Source organism: Podarcis filfolensis (genome assembly GCF_964270895.1).
Source record: "Podarcis filfolensis genome assembly, chromosome: 6".
Classification (NCBI taxonomy): Eukaryota; Metazoa; Chordata; class Lepidosauria; order Squamata; family Lacertidae; genus Podarcis; species Podarcis filfolensis.
In genome coordinates, this window is record NC_139609.1 from 49,533,866 (window position 1) to 49,548,964 (window position 15,099).

The 15,099-nt window shown below is 41.1% G+C and overlaps 1 protein-coding gene across 2 annotated transcripts in view; it reads left to right on the top strand.

The window, feature by feature from the left end:
* ERI3 (ERI1 exoribonuclease family member 3) overlaps positions 1-15,099 on the top strand; it is a 211,312-nt gene that overhangs the window by 19,858 nt on the left and 176,355 nt on the right. For both annotated transcript variants that reach the window (XM_083619979.1, XM_083619980.1), the window contains exon 2: positions 14,306-14,574. In XM_083619979.1, the coding sequence (XP_083476105.1) occupies positions 14,306-14,574 (269 nt within the window). The remainder of the gene's footprint in view (positions 1-14,305; positions 14,575-15,099) is intronic.

A 15,099-nucleotide genomic window follows, 5' to 3' on the forward strand; every position in this document is an offset into this window, starting at 1 on the left:
AGCTTTTGCAACTGGTCGGTTTGCGTGTGCATCACAAACTGCCCTCAGGCTGAGACCCAGAATCTTTTAATGGGTGGGTTATCTCATGTATAAAGCAACAGTTTAGAGGTTGTACACACTACAGTGCAAATATGATCTTGTATTATGGGGATGGAATGAAGGTGCTGCTTTTGGATTGGTGTATATTTTGAAGATGCAATATGCTGCCTCATTGGACTTAATGGTGACAGGACCAAAAAGAAGAAAAGGGCATATAACCTTAGTAAATTACACAAAAGAACAACAACCTTGCAGCACTTGGCTGCAGAATGGTGCCAACAAACGCCAATGATTGACTGTTGTATGAATTTATCTGGGTTGGTGTGGTTTTTTGTTGAAAACCAGCTATTGGAATTATCTGTCTCATTTATGCCCATGCATGGGTTTGATTTGTTTTAATTACACTTGCCTGTAAAATTTAAATATTAGTATTATGCACAAAGATCCCATAAAACGAAGATTCATAGGCTAACATGTCTCACTGCAAAAATTAGTTGCATGCCTGAGTATCATTCATTGCTTGTTTGTTCTTTGTAACTGCAAGGCAGGCATTAAGCATTTCTCATGGGGCAGGTGAGGTCTCTCTTCCCTGCCATTGTCTGCCTTTGTTTCCCCCTCTTCTTTCTCTTGGGGATGGATGTGCATGTGTACACACAAACACACACACACAGTCCCTATTTCTATTACTTTTTCCTCTGATATATCCAAGCTGTGTAGCAGCCTTGGTGCCAGGGCTTCCCAGTAGCCCCTTGGCAAACAGTGTAGTGCAGCTGGGAACATAATGCAGCATAAGTGGTGCCTTCCTGGGTCACACCATCTAGCTTAGTATCAGAGCTCAATTGAGCCAGAGTTTACCAGGGCTTAGTCCTGCAACCTGGTTTCTGTGCCAGAGCTTGGCCCTGGAATATGTGAAATGGGATATTAATACATTTGAATTGCTACCTCCTGCCAAAGAAGGGAAATCTCCCAGCTCCTGCAAGCTCCAATTTCAATACAATATTGCTTCTGTTCTACAGGGATATCAAAATACAAAATATAATTAAGCTTTAAGTGAATCTTCATGAATCTTTAGGTAGTTATTTTGGTCAGGTAACTTTCTAGAACAATTGGAAGTGCCAAGTTAATTTCACCTACAGTGTGTGGAGGCTATCATGGGCCTCAGCTCTGACCGTTTTTTCACACACACACACACACACACACACTCAAGAACCTGTGTCTTCTATAGCTAAGATATTGTATCCTCTTAATATTTCTAGCAGTCTATTTTTTATTAATTATTATCACATCATTATTAATTAATAATGCAGCCAACTGGAATGGCTCATCACACCCCAGTGTTGCCATGTTCAAATGTAAAATATTTCTGAAATACTTTTAAATTATCTTCAATATTTTATTGGATTGATATATTTGTGTTCTAAAAAGCTTGTCTCATTTATTTTGAGGGGAGTGGGTGGGTAAATTTCTGTTACTTACATAGTACCTCAACCTTAGGCACATCTACATTATCAGCACCTTTCAACATCTGAATCAGATATAATTTTCATTTTTCTTATCTGTGAAATTTCTAGTTCCTGAAATGTATAAAAATGCTTTAAATATGCACATGCCATTAGTTCCTTTGGCATGTTCCCTCAATGCACAGAGTCAATGTGGGGCGTGTAACTGTACATGTTGGCTCCACATACAGGCTTTGTGCATAGGGCTAAAGATCCGAGAAGGGGCACCATCATCTGTACAACTGTATGTGTGAACATGCTCAATGCAATTGGAAACCCTCCACAGTATGTGGAGTGCCTACGTCTATACAGGGTAGGCAGCCCCTCTTGTGCACCTACCTTTATGAGTTGAGGATGGGGATAGGGAAAATGGGGTGCATTGGAGGTGAGACTGGCAGTTGCAAGACTCCTCTCCACATGTTTAGTTTACTTGTGGAGGCAACATCTGAAAGGAGCTGTTGATTAGGGACATATGGTACTTTTCTTTCCGATCAATAGAAAAATGAGAGGATTATTTGTATGATATACAGTACTAGTGACCAAGAACACAGACAAACTTGCCCTAGGTGCCAGAATGTATTGAGCAAACTAACCCCTCCTCTTTTTTTAAAGCATTCTAGTATTTCATAAGAAAAAGTTACCAATAGCAGGAGATGAAATCATGGACAAGTTTCTATAATCTGTAATGGTCTAAAAATGTCTTATCTTGCACTCCTCCAGGTGGATATTTCCCGAGTTATTGGGTGTTTGAATGTTGTACATTTTTCCATGTCACACACACTGACTCTGTTAAAGTACTTCATGATGCCTAGCCATATCTTATAGCAACATGGAGTAGTAATAGTTGGAGAATATATATGAAATATTGACATGACTGGCCAGTTGGGATGCTTTGCTCAGTCAAAGGTTATAATCTGACCCTTGACATGCAGGAAAAACGTCATTCTCTCTGTGTGTTTATCTAGATGATGTTTCATTTTATTTCTTAATGATCTTTTGAAAACTCAGAAGTTCAGCTTTCATTTATTTACTGAAGAAATTATAGATATTGAACCTGTGACAGGTTGAAAACATGAAACGATGCTTGATGAAGTTGTGGGAACTGCATGAGTGAGTTTAAACTGGATTTTCTGTTGTCGGAGGATAGGAGTTCAGGTCCCTGAATAGTTCATTTTCCTTCCCCGTGACTCATGATGGGGAGATAGGGAGAGAGAGAGATCTAGTTCACATGTCATGCTAAGCCAAATCATGGCTAAGCTCTAATGTGTCAGCTTCTGGAGAGGAGATCTCAGCTGCATTGCTTCTCCCCAGTTCCTCTACTGTGCCATGCTCTGCTAAACCATGGCTTGTCTTGTTGTGTTATCCAAATCTTGGCTTGTGGTTTAGCTCTCCTGGACAACTAACAAGCTATAAATCAGTGTTTCTCAACCTTTTCCGGACCATGACCCTCTTCCGACCTTGTTTCCTTCCTGTGGTCCCCCATCCTACTGGTAGAAAGCTAACCATATAAATGTTTTGTTTGTAAATAGAACATGTTTTGTTTATAATTTTTATAATTAGTACAAAATACAATTACATAAAAATTATACTATTAAGTATTTCTTGATCAATGTGACCTTTGTGCTTGATGACCAGAAACAAGCTTTTTTATATCTTGTTCTATTGCTGTGAGGGATAACCAAAGATCACCTCTGTCCATTATGTTAAGGCGATTCCGTGTTAGGCTGCGTAAATAATTTGCACAACAGAAATCTCATTCTACCAAATACTTCACTTCTCTGTTTTCTGTTTTCTTTTCTGTTTTCTTTTCTCAGTCACTTCTCTGTTTTCTTCACTTCCCTCTGTGGCCCCCTAGTCTTGTGACGTGGCCCCCCCCCTTTACGTGATTTTCACCTGTGGCAATCAGCACTTGAAAGGAATGGTGAAGACACTTGAAAAGTGTTTGGAAACTCTTCTTTGCAGCAACTTCATCCCCACTTTAGAGATCGCTGGAGCACTCTTTAAGGGAGTGGGGAACATTTGCAAAGAGCACCTGTTTTAAGGCAGACCCTGCAATCCCATCTGAGCATGGGAGGGTGGGGATTGCCCTTAAGCAGGTGCTCTTTGAAGCACTGCTCCAGTGGTCTTTAAAGGGAAAGGGAGGAGACTGCTTCAAAGAGTGCTGCAAAACATCACCTGTTTATTCATTGCTGTGCAATGGAGCAGTCTCTGGCAGTGCTGGTGACCAACTCTGGCAGTGACTGCTCTGTTGCACAGTGATGAAGACAAAATTGGGTCTACCTGCTTTTGCTGATTCTTTGGAAAGCTTGCTCCATGCTGATCCTTTTTGGAGGTTGAAGGGATCAGGGCAGAGCATGCTTTTTAAGGAAGTCCCGCCCACCAGCTGATGCCACCAGCAATATCAGCTGCTGGGTGGGTTGGTGTTGCTTTGAGGGAAATAGCCTCATGGGCCAAATTGCACCAGGCAGGCCCAAACCAAGTCAGAGTTTATACAGGTTGCAGAACACACATGTTTCAAAAAAGAATATGACACACAGATTTTGTTAATGTTTCTTATCCTCCCAGCTTGAACTTGGGATCCTACACACCCACACACACACCCTTAGTCAGTACCACACCAACTGTTCAGAATCAGAATGGTATCTGGGGACTGATGCCACTTTGTGAGTCTGAGGAGATGCGCATGAACACTGAAATTTAGTTTAAAATGGCATATGAGCTGGCTTCTGGGGAAAAAAACTTCTTCAAAGTTTGGGGCTGTTATAGAGACAGTTACTGCTGGGATGTTATTGCTGCTTCCCTTCTCTAAAGTAGCTTGTTGAAGTCTGAATGTCAGTATTGCCATTTGTGTGCTCTTTCTCATGGGCATTTCTTAATTTCATCCAACTCCTCCCCTCTGAATCTGTGCAATGAGTCCTGGCACTTGCTTTAAAAGCAGTACTTTAGAACTTGTGAAGTTAAATGGTGATGAAGGAGAATTCTCAGCCCATGTAGAATGAATTCCCTTAACCCAAAAGGAACCACGGTCCTCCCACCCCATGGTATATCTTGAATCTGAAAGCTGGAGCAGGGGTTCGATATTAGAAGATGGATATCCAGACAGATATGAACCCTGACACTTCTCTTTCAAGAAAATAAGCGCTGGATATGTGTGATTATTATGGACTTCTGCCCTTTACTTTTCTTCCATGACTGAGATTCTTCTCCCTTGAGGATGGCAAGCTCTGGTGCAGGCTTCATATCTAAGAATATGAAGCAAAGCAGTTGTTTGTGGAAGCCTTACACATGAATAGGTTTGGGAGACATCCCGTCATCTCAATTCAATAAGAAAGGTATCAGTTATTTTTTTTTTTTTTTTTTTTAAATAATTTTTATTACGTTTCTTTTCATAATTTTGACAATTCAATACAATACAGAAAAACCCAAATACAAGAAACAATTTTTGATTTTTTTAACAAAAAAGAAAACCATTGGACTTCCCCACACCTTCCAGATCTGCGTTCTTTGTAGTAGCAATATCAGCAATTTGTTACCTTATTTCAAACCTTGTTGGAACTTTCCATTATTATGTACCCATATTCAGTATATTGTATCTTAACTTTGTTACCTTTTAAAATAAACATAAAATGTTTGATTCACATTGACTTCTTTTCTCATTTGTCATTAATTTTACCATTTGCTTAATCATATTTGCTAAAGCGTAACCTTTCCAAGAACATGCACTGTCTTAAAGTTCATACAGCTTATAGTATTTTTGCAAATAGTCTTTAAATTTTTTCCAATCCGCCTCGACTGATTCTTCATCCAAATCTCGGATTCTGCCGGTCATTTCAGCTAGTTCCATATAGTCCATCAACTGCGTCTGCCATTCCTCCAACGTGGGTAAATCTTGTGTCTTCCAATTCTTTGCGATGAGTATTCTTGCTGCTGTGGTAGCATACATAAACAAAGTTCTATCTTTCTTTGACACTTTCTGGTCTACCATGCCCAGCAGGAAGGCCTCTGGTTTCTTGGGAAAGGTATACTTAAATACCTTTTTCAGTTCATTGTAAATCATTTCCCAGAAGGCCTTCACTTTTGGGCAGGTCCACCAGAGATGAAAAAATGTCCCTTCTGCCTCCTTACATTTCCAACATTTGTTATCAGACAGGTGATATATCTTAGCTAGCTTGACTGGGGTCATGTACCACCGGTATAACATTTTCATAATATTTTCTTTCAGGGCACTACATGCCGTGAATTTTATCCCGTTGTTCCATAACCTTTCCCAGTCTTCAAACATAATGTTATGTCCGACATCCTGTGCCCATTTTATCATGGCAGATTTAACTGTCTCATCCTGTGTATTCCACTTAAGCAGCAAGTTGTACATTCTCGATAATACCTTAGTTTTTGGTTCTAACAATTCTGTCTCCAATTTCGATTTTTCCACTTGGAAGCCAACTTTTTTATCCAATTTAAAAACCTCTTGAATTTGAGCATAGTGTAACCAATCTCGCACCTTATTTTTTAGTTTATCCTTACTCTGCAGTTTCCAGTTGTCTCCAATTTTTTCGATTATTTCCCAATATTTCGGCCAATAGGCCTCCATATTGGGTCTTTTTCGAGCCTTGGCCTCCACTGGTGATAGCCACCTCGGGGTTTTACTCTCTAATAAGTCCTTATATTTCATCCAGACTGCAAAAATTGATTTTCTGACAATATGATTTTTGAACAGTTTATGAACCTTAACCTTGTCGTACCATAGATATGCATGCCAACCAAAAGCATTATCAAACCCTTCCAGATCCAGGACATCAGTGTTTTCTAACAAAAACCAATCTTTCAACCAGCAGAAGGCTGCAGATTCATAATATAACCTCAAGTCCGGCAGGGCAAACCCTCCTCTTTCTTTCGAGTCAGTTAGTATTTTAAACTTTATTCGAGGCTTTTTGCCCTGCCAGACAAACCCAGATATATCCTTCTGCCATTTTCCAAAACATTCCACTCTGTCCACGATCTGTAGGGTCTGAAACAAAAATAACATTTTCGGCAATACATTCATCTTTATAGCTGCTATTCGACCCAACAAGGAAAGTTTCAATCTTGACCAAATTTCTAAGTCCTTCTTAATTTCCGACCAACATTTTTCATAATTGTCTTTAAATAAGTTCAAATTTTTGGAAGACAAATAGATCCCTAGGTATTTCACCTTTTTAACCACATTTAATTCTGTTTCTCTCTGAAACCCCTCTGTTTCTGTAGATGTCAAGTTTTTGGCCAAAACCTTAGTCTTTTGTTTGTTCAACTTAAATCCTGCAACCCGACCAAACTCATGAATAAGTTCTAAAACTCTTTTTGTACTGGGTTCTGGCTCCTGTAATGTCAAAACTAAGTCATCTGCAAAAGCTTTCAGTTTATATTGTTTCACTCCGACCTCTATCCCTTGTACCAACCGGTCCTCCCTAATCATGTTCAATAGCACCTCCAGGACTGAAATGAATAAAAGAGGGGATAGAGGGCACCCTTGTCGTGTCCCTTTTTCAATTTTAAATTCCTCCGTCACCACATTGTTCACTATTAATTTAGCTTTCTGTTCTGAATAGATTGCTTCTATTCCATTTTCAAACCCCCGTCCCACTCCCATCCCTTCCAGATTTTTCTTCATAAACTTCCAAGATATATTATCAAATGCTTTCTCCGCATCAATGAAGATTAAAACCGCCCTTGTGTTCCTATTGGTTTGCAATAGTTCCAAAATGTCAATGATGTTTCTGGTATTTCCATATAAATGTCTACCAGGGAGAAAGCCAGCTTGGTCCTTGTGAATTACTTCATTTAAGACCTTTTTAAGTCTGCTTGCTAAAATGTCTGCAAATATTTTGTAATCCACATTCAGGAGTGAGATGGGACGGTAGTTCTTAAGCTGGGTCTTTTCAGATTCTAGCTTGGGTATCAATGTGATGAATGCTTCTTTCCACGTTTCCGGTGCCCTCTTCCCCTCCATGATCTGGTTGCATACCTCCATCAAAGGCTGTGTCAAGTAGTCCTTCAAAGTCTTGTAGTATTTGGAGGTAAGCCCATCCGGGCCTGGAGATTTGCCAAGTTGCATATTCTGAATGGCACCTTCAATTTCCTGTTGAGTTATTTTACAATTCAAGATTGATCTTTTATCTTGGGTTATTTTTGGTAGTCCATTTATCCTTAAAAATTGATCTATCTCCAACTCTTTCTGAGGCCCTTGTGCATAAAGTTCTTTGAAGTATCTGTGGAAGCACTTCCTGATTTCTTCTGGTTTCTGAACCATTCTTCCTTCAATCTCTAGATTTGTCACTGTATTTAACTTTTGTCTTTTTTTCAGCTGCCAAGCTAGCAGCTTTCCACATTTGTTTGCTGATTCAAACGATCTTTGCTTCATCTGTTTGATTTTCCATTCGATCTCTTGATTTATCAGTTTAGAGTATTGTGCTTGATGGAATTTGATTTCTCTCAGCACTTCCTTTGACTTGGGATTGGTTCTCAGTTTCTTCTCACCTTGATATATTTTCTCCAATATTTTATCCTTCTTTCCATTCCAGAGCTTTTTCTTGATTGTGTTTTGTTGTATCAGAAACCCTCTCATAACGGCTTTACTTGCGTCCCAGATCATTCTTTTTTCAACTGTAGTGTTCAGGTTGATTTCAAAATAGTCCTTTAACGTTTTTTGGGCCTTTTTCACAATCTCTTGATCTCTTAATAAGGTGTCATTCATTCTCCATCTGAAGGAACCGGTTTGGGTAAGTCTAAGTTCTAGTTTCAAAGCATTGTGGTCGGAGCATGTTTTTGGGCAGATTTCCACCTTTCTAGTCTTGGGTGCCAGCCCTCTAGATGTCCAGATTTGGTCGATCCTTGTCCATGACAGGTGGGCCTCAGAGAAGAAAGTTCCTTCTTTACCTAGGGGGTCTTTTGTCCTCCATATATCAATCAGATCCAAATTGTCAATCAGTTCAAAGAAAGTTTTAGGCAGTCTGCCATCTGATGTTAAGTTTTGATTTTGAGACTTATCCATATGTGTAGATACCACTCCATTCATGTCTCCCATCATTATGATGTTGTTGTAGTCCATATAGTCCAACATGGTCTCATGCAGCTTCTTAAAAAATTCTGATTTCCCGTCATTTGGCGCATATATTCCTAATATCAAAATTTTTTCTCCTTGTGTCTGGATTTCAATCGCCAAGATTCTTCCTTGCTCATCTTTAAATACAAATTTTGGTGCCAGGCTCTCCTTGGCATATATCACCACGCCTCTTTTCTTAACCTTGTCTGATGAAATAAATTCTTGGCCTAGTCTTTTGTTAACTAAGACTTTTCTGTGAAGCCTGGTCACATGGGTTTCTTGTAAACAAATAATGTCCAATTGTTCTTTCTTCAATATGTGAAATATTTTCCTTCTTTTTTCCGGAGAATTTCCGCCATTTATATTCCAACTAAGTAGCTGCAGAGACATCCTGTACTGTTTTGTTACACCTAGAGTGGTGTATCTTCTGGTCCCGAGGGTATAGGGCCTGCTCCGCCTCCAGGCGGAATCCCAGCTTGTGGTAGAGGACAAAGTGCTGCTGCTTCTTTTTGGAGATCTTCACCGTGATCGTGCAGGAACTTTTGTAAATCCTCTGGTGTTTTTATCTTTACCTTCTTCTGCTTGTAAGTAAATGATAACCCTTGTGGAAACTCCCACCTATAACGAATTGTGTTGATTCTCAACAGTCTTGCCAGTTCTGAATAAGTGGTTCTCAAGTCCAATAACTGTTTTGGGATGTCTCGGTAAATTTCCACCCTTTTATCTTGTATCACCAATGTATTTGCGAAATGTAGGCCTAATATTTTGTCTCTCTCTTCCCTTGATCTCAAAATTATCAAACAATCTCTGGGTCTGTCCTTCCTTACCAATCTTCCCAGCCGAAAAGCTGACACTATTTTAAAGTCAGTTTCTTCCTTAATGCCCCAGAATTTTGAAAATTCTGTTGTCAAAAATCCAATTAAATCTTCTTGTTCAATTTCTGGGATTGCTCTTAATCTGAGGTTATTCTCACGATTTTTCAATTCCACCATCGAGAGGTAGGCTTGTTGTTCACCAATTTGTTTATGCAAAGGTTTAACTTCACCTCTAACTTCCTCGACCTCTTTTCTAGCTGCCGTTGCAATTTGAACAGCTTCCCCAGCCAAATTACGGTTTTCTTGTGTAGCTCCTTGCAATTTTTCAATTGCTTGTGTATGCTGGGAAACCTGATCTGTCAATTTCTGGATCGAAGATGTAGCTTGGTCAATTTTTGATGATTGGTTGTCAACCTTTTGATTTAAAGCTGCCAACTGCTCCAAGATTTGTTTCAGAACTCCCTCAGATGCTCCTACTGCCATATCTTCCTCTGCTGGAATTTTAGACTTTTCGGCTTCTGCCTTTTGTACGCCCAGCACAGCTGGAACTGATGATCTGCGTCCCTGAGTCAAAGTTGTTTGTACAAGCTGTGCCTGCTTTTTTTCCTTTTCCTTCTCCTTAGCTTCCTTGGCTTTGGCTGCTCTTGTCTTTCCTGTACCACTCATCAGTCAATGTTCAAGGTCAAATTGTTATTGTCCCATGGGAAAGACAGATCCAATTTAAAAACAATCCAGTGAGAGAGAGTAAACATAAAAAGCTGTTCCCAGGCCTTATATTCCCAAAATCCTCTAGGGGGAGTACCACCAAAGTTTCAAAAAGAAGAAGGCAACTTTTCCGCCATTAAAGTCCCCTGTATGTTAAAAAACAGAAATGCAATAGTCCCAAATGGTAATAAACAAGTCCTGCAGAGTACTTTAAACTTTTAACAAAGTTTCAAAAAGGTGCCTACAATTTGTATCCAGTCCAGCTTGTTAAAGCTCAAAAGCTCAAGGGTATCCATACGTCTGTAAAAGTTTGTAACAATTTGTAACAGTTCCGCAGTTAAACAGTTTCCCCTCCAGCAGCCCGACGATTTGGAATTTAGCTTTGAATGATCTTACTGGGGAGGATCGCTCCAATTTTCCTTTTAAAAAATTGCTCACAAATAAGTCTATCTTTTCTCGTTAACAGTCACTTCTGAAAGTGCATGAAAGTCCCTCTTTAAAACATCCCTTTTCAGCCGCTTTTCGCTTCTCTGATCCCTTGCTTTGATCTTGTAAGCAGCTCCGGGAGGCGGACTTCCTTTTTAACGTCTCCCGGTTACAGCCAAAATTTTTTTCAAGAATTTACTGCCGAATTTAACGTCCTTACTCACGGGTTTGTTGTTTCAGTCGAATCTTTAAAGGAAGAAAGGTCGGCGCTCATCTGCAACAGCTGCGCGGCTTCACTCCCGCAGAAAGAGCGATGAACTCACAGCACCGCTACCCCTCTTTCACTCCGGAGCCCCTTACGGGGTTCCTTTCGCGATTTCGGGGTCGCTCCAGGTGCCCGCCGAGTCCCACGGCCACGAGCTCACTCTGCTCGTGGTTTTTCTTGATGGGTCGTCGCTGTGCCGCAGCGAAACGACCCTTTCCTGCGGAGCCCCTCTTCAGACTAGAAGAGGACCGCCATTACAGTTTCGCGCCGCCTCCGGAAGTCCAAGAAAGGTATCAGTTAAACTTGTTTCATGTTACTGGCTGGGAAAGGGGCAATTTGTCTTAGCCCCTGTACGAATCACAGAGCTAGATTCTAAAATAGGGTTATAATTGCTCATGCTCATGAAAATTTATGTGTAAGAGGTGTATATATATATGAAATAAGCATGTGTGGCTGGGTGCTGGGTACAGCTGCATGCATTTCTTGGATATATTTTAATATTTGATACAATGGCTCTTGCTGTTCTGTATACTTCCCTGTACAGTTGGCGAGGGCCTGGGTTTTGCCACAGTAAAATATTAGCGAAGCTGTTTTACTCCAGAGCATTACATCTGCCTGATAGCCCTACAGCTACACAGCTTGGCAGCTTTGAAGATTTAAAAGGCGTCTCTCTCAAATACATGTTACTCTATGATGGGTTGGAAGTGACTGTTACTAACTTCTATTTGGCTGTAATGTATTTATTAATGACAATAAAAGGCGCTAGATGGAAAGATGGTAGTTATGGCAAGGAACCTCTAGGATAAATATAATGTTAGGCTACAAGGGCAGCTGCTTATTATTTTTGTAGCTTGGCTTTCCAGTTTCCGAGGCTTGGTCCATTGCTTTATGGAAGCAACATCTTTCACTTCTGCCATTTCCCCTCTTCTCTCTCCCCCTCCCCCGGTGCTAATGCACCACAGTGTGAACCAGCCTATTCTGTAAAAATCTCTACTTGCAAAGTGGCCCAGTCTTTAACCTTTCTGTGTGCATGTGAGTGCATCTCTCTAACCAAAAATCCTTCTGTGTGAAGGTTATAAAATGTGTATTTACCTGACCTGCTCATCTTCAATTATCTTCTAATCTGGCCCTTCACTGGTCTCGCAGGTAAATACAGCTTTAGTTCTTCTTTAAGGCATATTATTTACCTCATTAAGTGTGTATTTTGGCACGTGCATTATTTACCTGATGGACTAACGGGTACAGAGGAGCAGTTGGTGTCTGTTGTATAAATAACCCCTAATGTTTGCAAGGGACTCTGCCTCCCGCCTTTGTGTTTTTGGTGGAAAGTCTTTTCTGTTCCACCTAATGGTCATCAAAGGGTCTTTCCTGTTCCTGCTTGCAGCAGGAAGATGTGAATAATGTACATACCAATGGAGGGTAGGTCTAAAGCTTTGCAGTTTTCCACCGCAAGTAGCCTCCATCAGCAGGAGAGAAGAACTATCACTAACCTGCCAGGGTCTTTGGGGATGAACTTTATGGCACAGTAAGATCTACTGAAAAGCTATGGATTTAGGTAGTGTGTGTGGTGCTGGTATTGCTCAGTTAGTATTGTTGGGTCTAGTAAGGGTGACTCAGCCAACTTAAGATGTGTTCTTGGTCTAACATACTAAGGTATTGAATAATTTCATCCCACACCTTATGCTAGTTTTGAGTATAGACAAATGATTCAAAGGGTCTTAAAAGTTTAGGGTTGTTCTGTTGTGCAATGGAATTGCCCTCTCCTCTGCTCTTCTCTGCAGCGCCCCCCCCCCAATCTGCTCCAGAGGTTTGGGAACCCCCCGGAGCATATTTTGGTGGCACACAAGGAGAGGATGGGAAAGTGTCATTGCACTAGTGAAACTCTGCTCATACATCATTGGATTCAACTCTGTTTCTTTGTTTTCAGTTTGAGCTTTCAACGTGGAAAGCCGAGTGTTCTTCTAATCCTTGCTCAGTATTCCAGGGTACAATATTATAGGAAACCTCTGCAAGGCTGTAACTTTATCTTGGAGATCCATTTAGGAAAGGTGCTGAAGATCAAGCATCTTGAGAAGGATTTTTTTTTTTTTGGTTGGGGGTGGGTGGGAGGGTTCAGTGCCAAGGTCTTAGGTATGTGTATGCAGGTCTCTTGTGGTCAGAATGAGTTAACAGGTGAAGCTTACAGTTGGCTGTCTTTAGACATCTGTAGTATAAGCTACTGCTATAGAAGCTGCACAAATATGGTACAAGTAAGTAGCACTGAAGGTAGTCACTGATCAGTATGATTTAAAAGTTTATTAATCATATGTATACATAGTTTGCAGTGATGCCAAATAGCAGCAAAAAATTTTAAAACAACAACAACCTTGCTCCTCCAAAGAGTTCATTGTATGTACATAGTCTTCCCTGCATTGTATCCTCTGAGATGTTAGGCTGAGAGATTGTGACTTCTTCAAGGTCACCCTGTGAGCTTCATACTCTAGAAGGGAGCTGAACATGTGTTTTCCTAGTTTATGTGCAACTCTACTCATTCTATTCCAGGGGTCAGCAAACTTTTTCCACAGAGGGCTGAGGGCTGGTCCCTCAGACCTTGTGGGCAGCCAAACTATATTTTTTGGGGGGAGGGAATCCCCCCCACGACTCTCCCCTCCCTTCTCCACAGCACTGGACGAGCCCCAGTGGCTGCTTACCTGTGCCTTGCGAGTGGCAGGGGCTGGCGGTGGCGGACAGACGATGAGCGGTGTGAAAGGGCTGGCTCCAGAGAGGGGCTGCTTAAAATGGCACTCAGCCAACCACGGCTCAACAAAGCCCAGCCCCCTTCCTCCTCTAGGCAGGGTGGGGAGAAGCCAGGAGGAGGGAGGGAGGAGGCACCGCCGCAGTGTGTGTGTGGGGGGGAATGGCACAGCGTTAGATCAGAATTCCCACACCAATCCACACTGCGGACCATTCGCGGGCCGGATCCAGAAGGCAATAGGGCTGGATCCGGCCCCCAGGCCTTAGTTTGCTGACCCACGTGCTATTCCATTTGTCATATCCATTGTTGAGTCTGAACTGGACCAGGCATAGTAACTTTTAGTGTTGGCTGCTCATGGTTACTGTGCTCACCAGATGCTCTCTTAGCTCTATTTTCACTATTTGGTAGCAAGTATTAAAAAAGGGTTTTGGGGGGCAGGGGTTAAGCATTTGAGATGGGAGGTGTATAAAGGGTTTTTATTTCTCCTGCTGTTTTATTGAACTGCATTATATGATATTTTAATAATTTGATTCTTGCATTTTTACTGTTCTTGTTATTTTGTTTTTGCTGTGGATACTTTGTTTCAATGGCAGGGTGTACGTATTTTAAATAAATATTATTTTAATAAGAGTTAATTTCCAGCTCTCCACCCAAATACTTTACCGCCATCATGGAAATACAAATTTTGATCTATAAAGTGTGTATCTGGGAGTAACACCAGCTTCTTTCTCTCTCTCTCTCAAGTTCCAGATGCTGCTAGGTGTTCAATGGTAGCACTTGTCCGTACCACAGCAGCAAGGCTTCACCTCAAGTTACTCCCAAGAGTGAGGAATACTCTGCGCTCCCTTCTGCGGTTTTTTCCCCAGCGGTACGGTTCCACTACAACCGGGAAACTGGCGTCTCACGGCTTTGCTTCCATGGCAGCAATGTCATCCTTTCCCCCACAGAGGTATCACTACTTCTTAGTGCTGGATTTTGAGGCCACATGTGACAAGCCGCAAATCCATCCACAGGTAATTGTTTGGCTTTAGTTTGTCTAGTTTTCTACAGGAGACCTTCTGTTTGGCATTGAGGGCTTTGCAATCTGTGTCTTCCAACATGTTGCATCTGAAGAGTAGTTGTTTCCTAAGCATTTTTCTTTCCCTTTTTTGAGATATCTGTATCTCACTAGCAGATAATGTAGAATCTGGATTAGAATATTCAGATCTTAGGCTTCTTCGTAAGCTCACACTTTGGCAATCCACTCTTACACCCTCAGTTCCTCATCTTTAAAATGAGAAACTACTTACTACACAGGGTCATTATGAAGACAGAAACATATTCTGCATTTAAAAGCGTTAGAGAAATTCATAATAATTTGTCATATGTTTTCCCTTTGTTCACTCCTGTAAGTTGCTGTTCCACCTCTTTGTTTTTCTCTTGGCATGAGGAGCTTCATGATGCATTTTTTTATCGAGCCTTTCCTCCTAAGAAAGCATGGACTCTGGAGGAAAGCTCATCTTTTCTAAGTTGTGATACTGCATTTATTGTCCTTTACA